Source organism: Clinocottus analis, unplaced genomic scaffold, assembly GCF_023055335.1.
Source record: "Clinocottus analis isolate CAN_PGR_092001 unplaced genomic scaffold, fCliAna1.0.p SCAF_6, whole genome shotgun sequence".
Lineage (NCBI taxonomy): Eukaryota > Metazoa > Chordata > Actinopteri > Perciformes > Cottidae > Clinocottus > Clinocottus analis.
The window spans coordinates 20,588,614-20,604,617 of NW_027176218.1; the positions used below are offsets into that span (position 1 = coordinate 20,588,614).

The 16,004-nt window shown below is 40.6% G+C and overlaps 1 protein-coding gene across 2 annotated transcripts in view; it reads right to left on the reverse strand.

Annotated features, from left to right (window-relative positions):
* gnao1a (guanine nucleotide binding protein (G protein), alpha activating activity polypeptide O, a) overlaps positions 1 to 16,004 on the reverse strand; it is an 81,748-nt gene that overhangs the window by 14,470 nt on the left and 51,274 nt on the right. For both annotated transcript variants that reach the window (XM_068603402.1, XM_068603403.1), the window contains exons 4-6: positions 12,786 to 12,946; positions 5,066 to 5,194; positions 2,588 to 2,717 (exon numbers count right to left, since the gene is read on the reverse strand). In XM_068603402.1, coding sequence (XP_068459503.1) covers positions 2,588 to 2,717; positions 5,066 to 5,194; positions 12,786 to 12,946 — 420 coding nt within the window. The remainder of the gene's footprint in view (positions 1 to 2,587; positions 2,718 to 5,065; positions 5,195 to 12,785; positions 12,947 to 16,004) is intronic.

Sequence of the window (16,004 nt, forward strand, 5' to 3'; positions counted from 1 at the left end):
CTGGGACCTCATTAAATATCATACAGGTACTGCAAATACCATGGTATCCAGTAAAAAAATAACAACATTGAATTCAGTTTTTAAAAAAAAAGAAAAGCTTCAGAAGGAATAAGTTGTAATTGTAATTTACACAAGTCTTGAATGTTTTCTTTTGCTGGACAAAGGCGTGATATTCCTTATGCAAAGTTATACTAAAAGTGTGATTGTTGAGACAGTGGATGCTAGCAAACACCGCTCAGAGTAGCGTCTAGGAAGCTCATTGACTCATAATGGGCAATTTTATCAACGACTTTAATCAATTAATTGGTTAATACATCCATTTATTTTACGCAGGTCCAGGTCACATCAATTAAATTAGTTATATTATTAGGAATAATACAACTGGGAAGTAGTGAAACATGTGATGTAATAATTGATGATCATAAGCTGTATTGTCCCTCCTGGCTTTCCGTCATACCTTCACACATCGACATGATCGTGTCACCGGCATTTACATTTTTATGTGATATTAATGAAAGTTAATGATGTTCATGGGAGTTGGGTGTTGTTATGATGTGTTTCTTACTCTTACTGATGTTAAAATATGACTCCCTGACTTCTCTGTGCAAGTTGTACTCACCCGACTTCAACAGATATCCGAGAACTCTTCAGCCCAAACATTATTATACGTATATTTATATGGTTTTTTGCTAAATATAGCCTCTAAATTATGCCTCAAAATAATAATAATAATAGTTTAAAAAAATATTATTAGAAATATGGATTATAAAGACGTTATCTTACTAAGAGGCTAGTCTACTAAGAATACTTTTAACTTCTTTCCAGAGTTTGATAGCAAATCAGTGATTTTAATAAACTACTTAGAGGAGACGCATGCATAACTTTATCACTCCCATTACTGATAAGGGGTTGTATCTTTATGTCTGATTGTAAAATATCTTTTCTGCACGACTACTTTTTATTTTCTGAATCACGTCCTCTGTCTGGTAGCAGACAGGAAGGAACGATATGCGATGGCACCGCGGATTACAATAAAAAAAACTTGCAATGAGTGGATTGTGTTGAATTTCCAATATCGGGATAATCTTGAACGTCAAAGAAACAGAAATCAGACAATGCTATTTACTTTTGTTTTCACTTTTTAAAGGTGACCATGTGATTACCTTTTTAAGTATTTCACAAAAAAAAAGTAGATGTTTGTCTTACCTGTAATGCAATACAATGTTTGATTTACAACATGAGAGCTAAAGTGCTCACGGTATGTTTAACTACCGTTTTAAGAATTTTAAGAGAAATGTTCTCCTCTCAAACGAGACAGCAGCCACACTCAAAGTCTCACCGTGACTTTACGTCGCCTACGTTTGGAACACACACCATTTAAAATGGACTCAGGTACACGACACACACACACACGGGAGCTGTTTGTGAGTCTCGTGATGGCTTTTTCCTCTCTTCTTCTGACGTTCTTCTGGTGCTCCCAGCTCAGGGGGAGGCTTGATGACATCTGCATAAATAGAGCAGCTACAGAGCACAGTTTCCTAGCCTGGAAACCTCAGAGGACACACTTCAGGCTTTATAAATAGCAGCGAGCGCCGTGCATTCAAATCAGCTTATTTGTTGTAGGTTACAAAACTGTACATCCGATTTACAGCCACATGACGGGGAGTGGCTTCTTGTTGAGGAAACACTGAGCGACTCTCTTGTGACTGACCTTGTCCAAAGTCTTACATTCACCAAATAACAGGAAGGTCTACAGACGTATATTGTGATCCCACTCTGTACAACAACACACAAAGTCCTTCAATGTTAGGGTTTTTTAAAAAAATTATAAATAATGCTGTATGCTCACCGTATTCTTGAAATAATATAATATCTGTGTGTCTTTTTTTACTTTTGTAATAAAGCTATTTAACGCTATGTAAGTAAGGTATATACAGACATTGCATAAAACATCATGGAGGACTTCTACTGCGACTGTATATCTCATATGATAAATGAATTTACAGTCAACATGATCTGACTTTAGAGAAACTTTGTTGACCATACAGGACTTTCCCATTATTTGAAACAGATAACTTGCTTTGGCCAGAATGCAACTTGGTTTGCAGTGTCAGCGTAAGGAAGAAGGATTTGCATAGTTTAAAAATAACTCCTCTATGTCTTCTCTTATATTTTTCCTGAGGAAACGCCACAGAATTTAAGAGAAATTCAGATTCAAAAACCTCCATCTTAATGTATTTAGCAGCTCATCATTCAGCTCCACAGGCATGTATTCCTTCCTGTCTTAAGCTGTGTGTTTAGTGTCATGTTAAACACCCTCTCTACATATAGAACAAGCTTCCACTCTATCTTTAAACTAGCTGCTATATAGCCTGTGTCAGATTGTATTAGGGGACTATTACCCATGCTGTTGCACATCCTGAATGTATAAAATAACATTACTGATGCGATCTTGTTTAGTATCCTTTAAAAATGTTCCAATATTTAGAAATAGGACATGAGACCGTTAAGCGAAACGGCATTAGTGAGACCGGGAGAGAGGAAACCGAGAGAGAGAGAATATGCACATGTGAACATCTGTCCTTACCGTGGTCTCGTCCTCATGCAGCACCTGGTCGTATCCGCTGAGCGCCACACAGAAAATGATCGCTGTGACATCCTCAAAACAGTGGATCCACTTCTTCCTCTCCGACCTCTGACCTCCCACATCAAACAGCCTGATGGACAGAGAGAGACGGCCGTGAATCAATGCACACGTAGACACACAGGAGACAGTGTCTTCTCACTCCTCTTGTGGGGCAATACTGATGAAACTGTGCACTATTTCAACACACTGTTTTTTTTAAATACGTGTTGTAGTATTGTGTACATAATTCAAGTTTTTCTTCTCATTATTTATGCTTGGATATCAGACCCCTCTGAAGCCTGGGAGCTAATTAGCTGTGGTCGGTTTGTATTGTGGGGCCTGTTTCTTGGTTCTGCTCCTCTTCGTAGTCCATTAAGTGGTTCTATATCTATTAGTAGACATTGTTAACAGCTGACTTACTGTTCCAAGCTCCTCATATTTTTTCAACCTTTACTTTTCTTTTTCTGTGTTTGAAAGGCTCGGTCGGTCTCTCTAATCCCTAATGGATGAACAATGTGGGAGCTTATAAACTGTGGCAGTTTTCTTCTTATTCCTTTGGATGTATCACTGCGTGCATTATAACTGTGCACATCCTCATCAAGGCCTTGAGTGTGATCATTGCTTTGCATTGTGGGGGCCATTTGAGATGTCTTTAGCTGTCACCCCGTGCAATCTTTGGGCAGTCTGGGGGAAAAGTTGACAAATGTGAGAGAACCGTTTTCTACATTTAGAATAGTGGTTTTAGGTCCAATAGTATTCTGAACCATCTTACACAGTGGGACATGCAATAAACATACACATTTGTTGATGTCAAACTTAATTCAATCTCATTCTGATCTGCCCTTGTCCTTTTTTCGGGCCCATTGCGGACATTGGCAATGATTCCCGGTCTCTCTTCTGTAATTATGCTGGCTTGATCGGGAAATTAAACCGTTTTTAAAAGGTATGGGATGTTCAGATAGATGGTTCTGGTCTGTAAGTGCTGGCTTATTACAGATCGTTAGCTTCGTGGAGAGGGAACGCCAGAGACACCGCAATTCAGTGTGTTGCCACATCAAACCAAGACCTTCTGAGGATTACGGTAAAGCCGAAACTCTTAAGCAACAAAACAAGTAAACTGGAATATAAAGAAACAAATAGTTCATAAACTGTATGTCTTGGACTAGATGGACCTTTTCCAAATAAGAAAGTGATTTACCGCATGCCTTCATAAGCTTGGAATGACCCCTCTTATGTATAAGTTGTAATTTTGTGGTTTGTAGTACACTAGACAAACTACTGCCAGAGAGGAGTGAAGCCAAAGTGAAGTGAACTCAGTTCCACATGTGATGGGTATAATGGTAGGTAGGTTGATGGGTTACACCCAGTACAGGAACACTGCAGTCTCCCACACGCTGCCTGACTGCCAGTAATAGCAATTGAGCTGACAACAGTGAGGCTTCTCAACGAAAACACACCCAGCAGCACAACGCCCACTGCCAGTAACAGTAGAACTAACATGTGTGTGTGTATTGTGTAATGCATCGGTACACACAAGAGGGGCAGAAATATGGTAATTCAATTTGAGGTCAGAAAAAGCCCTCCGCCTCTTTTCTCTCTCTTTCGTCTCCTCCTACCATCCGAACAAACCCATCCTCTTTGCCATCGTTCCCACTGCTCCTCGCTCTAATTGAATCAGATCTAGTTAAAATGACAGACGATCATAGCTTGATTAAAGCGTTTCATCATATTAATTACAGACTGGAGGATAAGAGGAGCAGCCAGAGAGACGAGTGAGAGGCAGTACTTGTGACAGTCAAAGAAATGTACCAGTGCCCTGTTTTAACTAGCCTCATTGGTAGCACATATTAGCAGCCTGCAGCCCTACTATTTATATATATATATATATATATATATATATATATATATATATATATATATATATATATATATATATATATATATATATATATTGTTGTTGTTGGTATCATTCATTGTTATGTATATGTTTTTTTGTGTTTGTTGTCTTTTTGTTTCCTTATTTATAGTCTTTACATTGCTCAATTAATGCAAGTGGATATGCGTTTGTGTGTGAGTGAGTGGATGTATGTGAGAGAGTTGAAGGTCAGAGAAGGTGGGATAGTAAGACTAAGCACATGTTTCTACAACATTATCTGCCACTGAAAACATTTAACAGCCAGTTGTTGATGCTGGGTTTTGGTTGCTTTTATGATTTTCTTTTCTTTTTGTGCATCAAATTGCCTTGTTGTATATTTGTTTTGGGAAGGGGAGGCGATGGTAGGGGGGCTGTAGTGTGTATCCTCACCATTTGGCTGTCTGATATGTTTTCCTTTCACTACTTAATTGTGAGGTCTATTGTACATTAAGTCTTGTTTTGTAATTTCTACGAATAAATCATATATAAAAAAAGAAATGTCAACGTTATAAGATAATACTGACCTGAAGTGGAGGTTTTTGAAGGTAAAGTGTGTCTCGACGATGCCCGTGGTCTTCACTCGGGTCCTCAGGATGTCCTGCTCCGTGGGCTGGTAGTCTGCAGCACCAATCCGATCTAGGCTGTCAAGGTAGCTGCACAGACACAGAGACAGACACAGATTGTAAGTCAGCAGCAATCTTCTTCTCGTTGAGATACTTGTAACGAGACGTGGTAGGTCTGTCACGCTTTAGATTTCTACACATACACAGGGCTGTAGTGAGAGAGCTTCTGATTTAAAGAGTTTGGAGGATCTAGTCTTTTTTTTTTTTTTTTCAGCTTTTTAATGCACTAAATGTGTCCAGCTCTTAATCCTTGTATTCATTTTGTTGTTACTCAGCAGGTGTTGTGGGTCTGTTGGACCCGCAGTTTTATCTGATATATGTTTTTTGCATGAAATGAGCCAGGTTATTAAGTCTAAATTTGAAAAAAAAACAATCATATTATTTTTGTTTTGAAATTGAAAAATGAAAACGGGTCCCACAGACCCGAACACCATATAAGGGTTAATTGGATTGGAACCCCAGCCATGGTGCCCAAGACAGTGATGCATTTGCCAAATGTATCTGTAACTTATAATACTAAGAGGCTTTGCTATTATAATGATGAAATTGAAAACATACCCAGCGGTATGTTTGGAATCAGTATTTACGTCAAGCTAATGGACGAACGACAGAGACTCTGACAGCCGATCAGAATCCCTCCGAGCTGAAAGAGCGTCCACGCAGCGCCACTGTTAACAGATCATTCTCCATCACCATTGTGGATGCTCACATCGAACAACATAGAGTTCTTCTTCTTGGTTCTGGCCTTTAATAGGTAAACATACAGGAGCAACAGCAACTAAGGGGGTCAGTTCTGATAGTGGTCCCTTATAATTCTCTTCCTTTGAAGTCTTTCCATTAATCCTCTAGCAGCTGTATGCATCTCACCTTTTAGACTCACGTAGGCTTCAGCAGCTCAAAGGGTATTTGCTACTCATACTGACAGAGTAGGAGTGTGATCACTTAAGAAAGGTTGCATTTGTTTTGCTGCTATTCATTTTGCGTTACAGTGCAATGATGTAACACAAATGTAATGTCATGGCTCAGGTGGATGAAACAGTACACATTACATAACAAGCAGCATGTGACAACTACCCACTGGGTTATGTATTAATAATAACAGTAAATCTGCAACTCCGACTGTAGAGCAACTATCTGTTACTTACTATGGGAGGTCAGAGGTCAAGGTAAGGTACAGGTCAGAACTATAGGACCAAGTACAGTACGGATTCTGGTCACCTTTTACAATACTTTTAAATCAATTCATTTGTATTAAATGGAAAACATTTTTTAACTATAAAGTGGTAACTTCAGCTGTACACATTGAATGAAATAAGGCCATCATCCCTCATTAGCAGATAAAATACATATAGAAGCTATGTTATCATGTTGAGTAGCCACCTGGTAAGAAGTGAGCAAGGGAAGTGGGTGGGCGAGATGAATATGTCTATTCGGTTATGTAATGGAAAATCCATGGACATTTTTTGATGTCAAAGTATTAATCAAATAATCCTTAATAGCACAGCTCAGAGATTCATTACACAGAACATGCAGGGTTCTGTTTGAGGGGTGATCACTCGTTTATGGCATGCCTAATCTTTTATTCTGATTATGTTGTTGTAATGCCATGGTCTCTGCCTATACTGAAATAAAGCTGTGCGACGTCCAGCTTGAAAGGTATCGTCTTGATGCGTTCCCTTCGGAAAGACAGCTTCACTTCTACAAGCGGGTGCAGAGTGACGTCTGACCAATACCAAGTACCATCAGACATTATTGCTATTCTTAGCCAACAGAGATGGGCCGACGGGTAGTCAAGACGGAAAGGCAGAAGAGTAGGTGATATGCAGAGAGCATATACTCTTATTATGCATCCATTTTGTGTAATGGATGTAAAGCGTTTACTTATGGATTGGTGAATATTGTTTCGGAGCTTTTATAAATGGATGCCGAGTTACTTCTCAGAGACTGAAGGAAATAAAATAAAGGCTAGAGTGGGGGAGGAGATACTGAGCTAATGGCCCTAAACACACACACACAAACTCACACAGCTTCAGTGATAAGAACTATTGATTATACAGAAAGGAATATGGGTTTAGAGCTTGGGGAGTGGAGAGGAAGTAGAGAGAGCTGAAAGCAGGGAGACAAAGAGAATGTGAGAGGCAGAAAACATTTTTTTTTTAAAGGGCCACAGTGATGGAAAGTGATCTGATGGACCTTTATTTATTTGGATTGGGAAATACATGGAAACTAGGTCCTGAACACATCTTTCCACTACACTGTAGCGTTAGCTGCTTTATTAGGGTTTGCTTGTTATGCATGCAGACTTTCCAGAAACAATGCTAAGAGAGAACCTATACATGCACGATACATACAACAGAGCTTTATAAGTTAACGCTGCAAAAATATTGCTTAAACAGACACATAACCTACTTTAATCTGAGCTTCAGGCTCTCCCCACCATCACCGCTTACATCCTCCTGCAGCAGTCGTGCTGCATCGTCTACTGAAGAAAATACTACTGGCTTCTTTATGCACAGTGCGAGGGCTTAGGATGAGATGGAGGTGACAGAATAAAGGTTTACGTCTGAACACCAGAAACCCCGAATGACCTTTACCACCACAGGAGGTTTGAACCCTCTCGAAGCCGTTTCCACCCTGCAGTCACTTTTCAGAGAACATCTTTTTGACAGGAACATTGCATTAATGCAGACGCTGCGAACATTATTGCATGTATAGAACTGCTATCCCCTGAGGGCCTTACACCCACAGCAATGTAAATTACATGATATCACGCCCGGGCAGGCTAATAACTTGTGTACGCTCGTGTCGTCAAGCTTTCAGACGGCACACAGTATTGTATGTAGAGCCCCGCTGCATTAGTCTCTCTCCTCACCCCGATATTACTCTTCACGCTGCACTGAGTCGATTAACATCACATCCCAGTGAATTCTTCTCTGATTTCCCTGGTGACCTTACGGTATTATAGATGATCACTGAAACAAGTGTGCTGCACAAAAGAGCGACAACCGCAGAGGATGTTATTTGTGAGATGATGATAGTCATCCGCGATTTTGAACATTTGTATGATGTTTAACATATTTATGTTCATGAGTCAGCCGTCAGTCTGTCTGTGTCACTGCTGACTGGAGCCTTCAGTTTGCAGTGTAGTTCACACGACTCAATAATTAATAGGGATGGGTCTCACCAGAGGTCCCACTATACGATATTATCACGATACTGCGATACATTGATTGTTGTGATATATTGTGATGTATTACCTTCTTTTCAACCGCAAATTGTCCTCAAAGGAAAACTTTGTCAACAAAAAAGAAATAGATTTTTATTATTCTAGGAACAAAATGTTTTTTTAATAGATTAAATAAAAGATCGATACTTGGCTTCCATGTATCGATACAATATCGTCACACAGAATATCATGATACTATGCTGTATTGATTTTTTCCCCCACCCCTCCTAATCTCTCTCTCTCTCTTGCTCTCTCTCACTCTTTCTGAAAGTGTAGTATAGGAGTATTTTAGTCAACCAATACTTGCAAAGACAGTCTTCAATATATGCAAAGAAAGCGTCAGCATGCGAAGAGCAATTTCTCAACCTGTTGCAACATTTCATTTTATATATGCTTGAAGACATTCAAACAGAGTTCTGTGCTATTCTAAATGTTGACCCTAAGAATACAAATAATAATGCAAATTACAAATAATGCATTAGTTCCAAATTCCAGTTATCTGTTGACACTATTGAACTATAAAGAGTTCTCCCGACAACTTGCATTATTCAACATCACTCTCCCGACACTTTGTTAACACAAACACACTCTTCCATTTTCAGGAGCCTCCAGTATTGTGACGCGTAATGTGTAAAAGAAGAGTCACCATCATCATCAACAGTGGCTCGATGCCAACGAGGACGGGAGGAGAACGTGAGAGAATAAGAGAACAAGGTGAGACTGTAAAACATCTAAAGGCCAACACAGTGAGATAGATGCAGGTAAGTGTGTGAGTATGCAGACATGCACGGGCCGAGTAATAGCAGAGTCATATTGATCACTTGCTATATTAACATAAGTGCAATGAACCAACATTAACAACAAACAAAGGCCACGAGTTATAACGCAGAAGCTGTCCAAGCTGGTTTATATGGTACACTTACTATGTCAGTAAGTGTATACAACATATGATTTTAAACATAAACACATTATGTACAGTATACACAGTGAAAGCTGTTTGAGGCAGAATATGTATACTTTGAAACATGCGATACAAACAAGTCATGTGGCATGTTCATCCCATGGGAGGTCGGCTGCACTGTCCTCCTTCATGGCTGTTGCTAAGTAACTGTTTATTCGATGATCAGACGTCTCCCCTACTGTGATGTTCCGACACATATTTACCACCAGCACTTGTCACTTCCACAGAAGCTGCAGCGACATGATGCAGCATGACACAACCTGGCTACAACATAAAAAGGGGGCTGAATCGAAAAGAGGGAAAAAAGCTCCGTCATTATTTAGCCCAGAGAAGAAGATAAACCAGGAAATGCCACACGCTTCAACGCTCATCTTAAATCAACACTGATCAGCTTGCGACGTCTAGTTTGTGTCTTAGCCGTTTGTGTAAAGAAGCAAGCAAACCTTTAAACATTAGGCTACACTGTGTTGTCAACAGAAAATACAATAAATCATCTAAAGACAGAAATGGACAAATAACAGCACCCACCGGCAGCAGGACATACTGTGTGTATCTACTAAAACCAATGAGGCTGAAATAGCGTGACAATATTACCCCTGAATGCAATGTAAGATGCTGAATCAATATATGTAGTAAAGAAAGGAGAATGATGCCACTTTGTCTGACATTTACTTCCAAATAGTTTAAAACAAGTATACGCAGACTGCCTGCTAATAGTAGGCACGATTCACTCCATATTTAGTCTTTCAGCGTAATAAGAGACATCTGGTAGACTGTCCATTTAACTACTTCATCTGGAATCTTAAAGGGATGTATGATGGAAGCAAATGAATTGCTTTCTAACCGCTGGCCGACCTCTCGTTGACCGATCAGTAACCGTTAAATGACCGGATTAGGGCCGCTGTCTTGCATACACATACAGGGATGCGGTGGTTGGAGTTCCTGACAAGCCGCCCAAGCTGCAACGACATGCGATTGAGTCACTGGACGTGGGCGGTCGCGGACACATGCAGACGCTTTTCTCGTTAGTCTCCGCCGCAATTAGTTTAGCTGCGATGTTGTCAGCTGTGTGTCTGCCTGTCAGGGTTTGAGTCAGTGTGTTGCAAGCCCAGCGCAACATTGGCGAGTGTCTGTACGAGTGTGTGTGTGAGTATGTACAGTAACAGTAACTCTAAGAATCTAGCACCTCATAAAACCCCACTTCAAACAAATGAATTGTTGCATGTGTGAACACAAGTATGTACATGCATAGTCCATGCCACTGTGTCTCAACGGCAAGGCATGTAAATCATAATCAGAGTCTATATGCATTGTAGTAAATAGGTCAGGACATGCAGGGAATCTACACAGAGATAGAGAGAGGAGGCTTCAGGCTGTACTTATGCCTCTCAAAACAGAGACAAACGCACGTTAGTGTACATGCATGCACATACACACACACACAGGTCAGCCCACACTACATGAGCCTTCGCTGGAGTGGTTGCTAACTTCAGGGCTTCTTCACTTTTTTCAACAGATGGCAAGCGAGACACGGGAACTTGGCCCGTGGTCTTGAGGAGTTGTAGAATTTATTTACCAACAAACAAACTGCACACACACCACACTGCTGCGTCCACAGCTGTGACTGTACTGCTTCATACGCATCATCACACACACTCTCAAATTACTATCTTACAAATGATGTTAGCTTTGGAGAAATTGCATCTACTTTCTTCTGCTATTAGGGATCACACACACACACACACGCACGCACGCACGCACGCACACACACCTACACACGCAAACACACGCCCACACACACAGAATGTGGTCTGGTCATGTGATATCTGTCCTATCAGCTCATTGGCTGGTCGGCCTGTTCTGCTCCACAGGCCACAACATAATAGGAAGTGTGCATCAATCTTTAATGTGACATTTAACGCAGGCACACAAACGGACACAAACATGCGCGCGCGCACACACACACACACACACACACACACACACACACACACACACACACACACACACACACACACACACACACACACACAAGCTTGCACAAACACACAGTGGATGTTGTTTGAGATAATTGACCACATGTAAATGTTGACAGGAATATGTTTGCTCTTCCAAGATGTCTGCCCTGGTGAGAAGTACTCCAACGCTCTCTCCTTTCGGTCTCCTGTAGTCTCATTTGTCTCGTGGCCTGTAATCGTTAAATCATTTTCATGTGTTTTCTTTGTCCAGGCCTCTTTTTGAATTTCCCAATCGCCTTCTCTTATCTCTGCCCTGTCTCTTTCCATCTTTACTCGTGTCCTTCTCTCGCTTCAGTTCCTTATCTTCTGCTATTTCTTTTGTCTTTTTGTTGCCTCCGTGTCTGCATAAAGCTTTGCGTCTGGACATGTATTTCAACTGGTAGAATCTCATCCAAATGGTGCATTTGATCTGATTTCAATCTGTATTTTCTGCCCACGTCAGCCAGTTATAATGTAAAGGTAACTGTGTCAATTCTAAGTAAGACATATTCATTTAACTAAAACACAATGCCAGTAAATTAACCTGGTATTACAGTAGAAATCCAAAGGCAGGCCATTTTTGTACAGCTGTATTTTTCCCATGAAATACACAGTTTAGATAGTATATTGGTTTGGTGCAGCTGAGAATGCCGTTTAATATGAATCCATGCCAGTGTATCAACGACAGACAAACACAAGCTACAGTCACTTCATCCTATCAGAGTGATATACGGATACTTTATGTGCTGCACACAGCCACAAATATATATGACTCCATCTGTCACTCTCCTTAAATTTATCTCAATGTCGCTGTGTAATTTTACTGGATGTATGGTGCGCGATTAAACAAGGGCGACGTGCACAAACACGACACTTGGAGGAAATTACTCCCCCACCTCCTCTCTCTCTCTCTCTCTCTCTCTCTCTCTCTCTCTCTCTCTCCACCCACACACAGGCACTCAGCATAAATCAGGCCCTGTACTTGTAATTGTGATTGACTGTGTGTCGTAATATCCAGTGTATGATCACATTTGGAAGATTGTAAATACATATGGTGTGTCTGAATCTGTGCTTGAGCGCATTTATTTACATTTATTTTGTTCTTCATCTTTAAGTGTGGCTGGATGGATACACTTGCTCCCGTGCTGACTTGGGATGCTGGGCGATACCACCAGAGATTAATATCTAAACTGTCACATTTACCTAAGTCATAAAAACTGCGTCTTAATACACATACATGCACACGCAATTCTCTGCCCGTCTCGGGGACCGCCTCTTAAGTCTGCGTGATTCATATTTGACATGTTCACCAATGAAGAACTCTCTTTAGCATGTGTTTAAAACAGGTGAACCAAAACTAGAATATGCTCCATTTCACATGTGTGGCAACATGCCCAAAATAACCACACCAGAGACAAAATGACCATGTGTACATACTACTGCGCTGAATCGTTGAGCTGGTACTCGCGGGCGCGGCTGAAACACTCCTGGAGGCCTGAGTCGGACCACAGGCGCATCATGGCGCCGAGCAGCTCGGCGGAGTAAGGCTCTGTGTCCTCCATGCGACTGACCACGTCACACACCATCTTAGCATCCGCCTGGAGGAAACACAGGAGGGGAGAAGCAGGAGGTGAGCATTCGCGGAGGCAGAGGAGGAGCAGCGTCCTCTCTCTAAACTTCGAAGGCGCTGTAATCACATCAAGAGCTCAAAATGATATTAGTGTAATGATTGTCAACAAACCAGCACTGCAGAAAGACTGTCACCGTACCACAATGCATTCTGAACAGTGTGCCGCTTGGTAAACAGACATTATTTGTTCACTACGGGAACACGGGGATGAGCGGTCGTCCCCGATACCACAAGGTAGCCAGTTCCATCCCCAGTGCCCCCCATAGTTCACATGTTGAAGTGTCCCTGAGCAAGACACTGAACCCACAGGACAGCACACTGCTCCTTCACCAAGGATGGGTCAAATGCAGAGAAGAATTTTCCCCAAGGGGATTTATAAAAGGATGCTTTTCTTCCATTGGCCTTTCCTCCAGTTGCCTACACACACTGTAACACAGAATGTAAACACTGAGACAGTATAAAAACAGAAAGAAACCAGAAAGCTGTTGCAGTGTATGGACAGAGGCCTGAGTAAAAATACTGTCTAAATGTCATCAATCTGCAATGTGGGCAAACGTCCAAGAAGAAGCTCTTCAAAATCATCAGCCCGCTGGACCTGGACAAAGGTAAAGCTTTTTTTTCAGGGTCTTTCTTTCGCATTGCTGTCAAATGCTAAATAGGAGACTGTTGTCATGCAGCAGTGATCTGGCTCTGCTGGTCTGCACTGATATCCTTCAGAGCAAAGAGGCCGATGAATCACCTCCCAGTAGCTGACATAGCTGAAAATGAAGTAACTGTCTTTAAAGCCAAAGCTGTTCAGGTTAAACGATCCTAAAAGTCCTTCCAATGCGGTGCAGAAGGAACTTCCTACAGTCATTGTTTGATGTAAGCAAAGCAAAAGCCAAACGGTTGCTACTGTGAAATTTAATGTTATATAGACGAGGATGAGGATGCATATAATGGTACAATATTTAATTCCACCAAAGATTACAAAATCCTGTCTTGTTGCATTTGAGTGTTTATTGCAATGGTTTTTGAAACATTACATTCATTTAGTTTAATCTGTATAAGACATGTTTTTGGAGGATTTTGATAGCGACTTAGCTACGATTCAGTCTTATTCTATTTTGAATCCAACATTTGTCTGAAGATAACTAACCACATTATCCACTCTTTGTTTTTTTTACTGGAACTTTTAAAAACAAATGCTTTTAACAGAAGTTATTATAACATTGCTGGTGAAAGAAAACTCTTTGCAGTTAACAGAGCTTTCATGATAATAAAGCTTGGTGATAAAACTGTAACAGCTTTATTGGCACTCTATAAATATTCAGATTGCTTCCTATTAATTCATAAGCACCAATTATTTAAATCTATTACACGACATGAATCATAATACTAGTTTTTTCAAATATATTTAAATCATTTGATGTGTTAAAGGTGCAATTTAAATCTGAAACTATGAACATCCAATCTTCCTTCTGTGTAACAGACCAATAATGTTCCATCAATATTATTTCTGTGTCAGTAAGCTTGAAATGTGAGAATCAAACACGTAACTAATGAACCAATGGAGCGTTCAACCTGCAGGTACTTTGAGTTGGCGAAATAAATATGAACCAGAATAAACACTGTTTAAGAATATAAATAATCACTTCAACACTACACTTGGTTAATACAGCACAAATGTAAGAATTAAATATGTTTTTCCCATGAAACAGTATAGGATGGACATGAGTGTTGTTATTCCCTTATTGCAATGTTATCCAACCATCTTAATTAGATTGCACAGCACTCGGGCTGTTTGGGTTTCCACATAACCCTGGAAATCACAGCACGCCAAGCAATGAGGGGAGATAATAACAGATTTCCTGAGATTGGAGATTCGACAACCTAATAAAAAACTCACCCGCTCTGACCCACTCAACACCGGGGACTCGTCCGGTGCAACTGGCGCAGCCTCGACGCGTTTCATTGACGGTTTAATTTCAACAAGGTTCTCGGGTAACCCCACATCCACTCAGGAGGTTCAAAAAGCTAACGATGGGAGGGATTTCACAAGGATTGTTGCTGATGAAATGTAATTGCACTTAGAACATATTAACTCAAAGCTTTAAAAACAAAACAAAAATGTTCAAATTCAACAAAGGAGCGCTTTGATATACCCATTTCAGAAAGGCAGCTCCATGTCTGTTTTCCTTTCTCTTATTATGCATCTATTCCCCTCTTTGATTTTCCACATTTTTGGATCATTTTGTTTTTCTCTTTCATTTTCTTGGCCCACTTCTCTGATGCGAACGTCATTAGCTTTTGCAGAAACGTTCATCATTGAACTATAGGGTCCATGAATACCCGTAGCAAATGTAACGGCAATCAATTAAATCCAATAGTTCACTCTGAACTGCGAACGTCTACCTCATGGTGCTGCTCGAGTTAAAGTCAGGGAATCACCAAACTCAGCGGGATTCACACTCTGGATAACGTAAACATCTGTATAAAATCCCACAGCGATCCATGGAATAGTTGTTGAGATATTTCCGTTTGGACCAAAGAAGTGAACAGCCCACAGATATCGCCATACTATTTGCATGTTTTAAAAGCAAGTGACCAAAATGTAATGTAGCAACCACTCAGTACAATCCATTCAAAATGCCTGTATCTGTCAATCACATCTATAACAGCTGAAATAAGACCCAGTTGCAGTCTTAACTAATGGGAAAGGGACAAGATTTTAGGATCGGGACCACTGTGGTTTCGGGGGGGCTTTGGTTGAATTCAGGTAAATAGTCATTGAGGGCAAAAGAGGTGGAACTTAATGGCCAAACATTTCAGAACCCATTGGCTCTATTTTCTGAAGAAATGAGCTCGTAAATTGGCTGTTTGACAATCCGGTCATTGGCTTCAGTCTCAGATTTCTTATCAGACAGTAAACAAATGACGAGCAGATGGAGGAGGATTTTTTTAGCCCTGACATCCACTGGCTTTACCAGAACCCCAGAAATATTGGAGGCTAGATTGTAGTCGGCCCGAAAGCAAACAGAGATTTG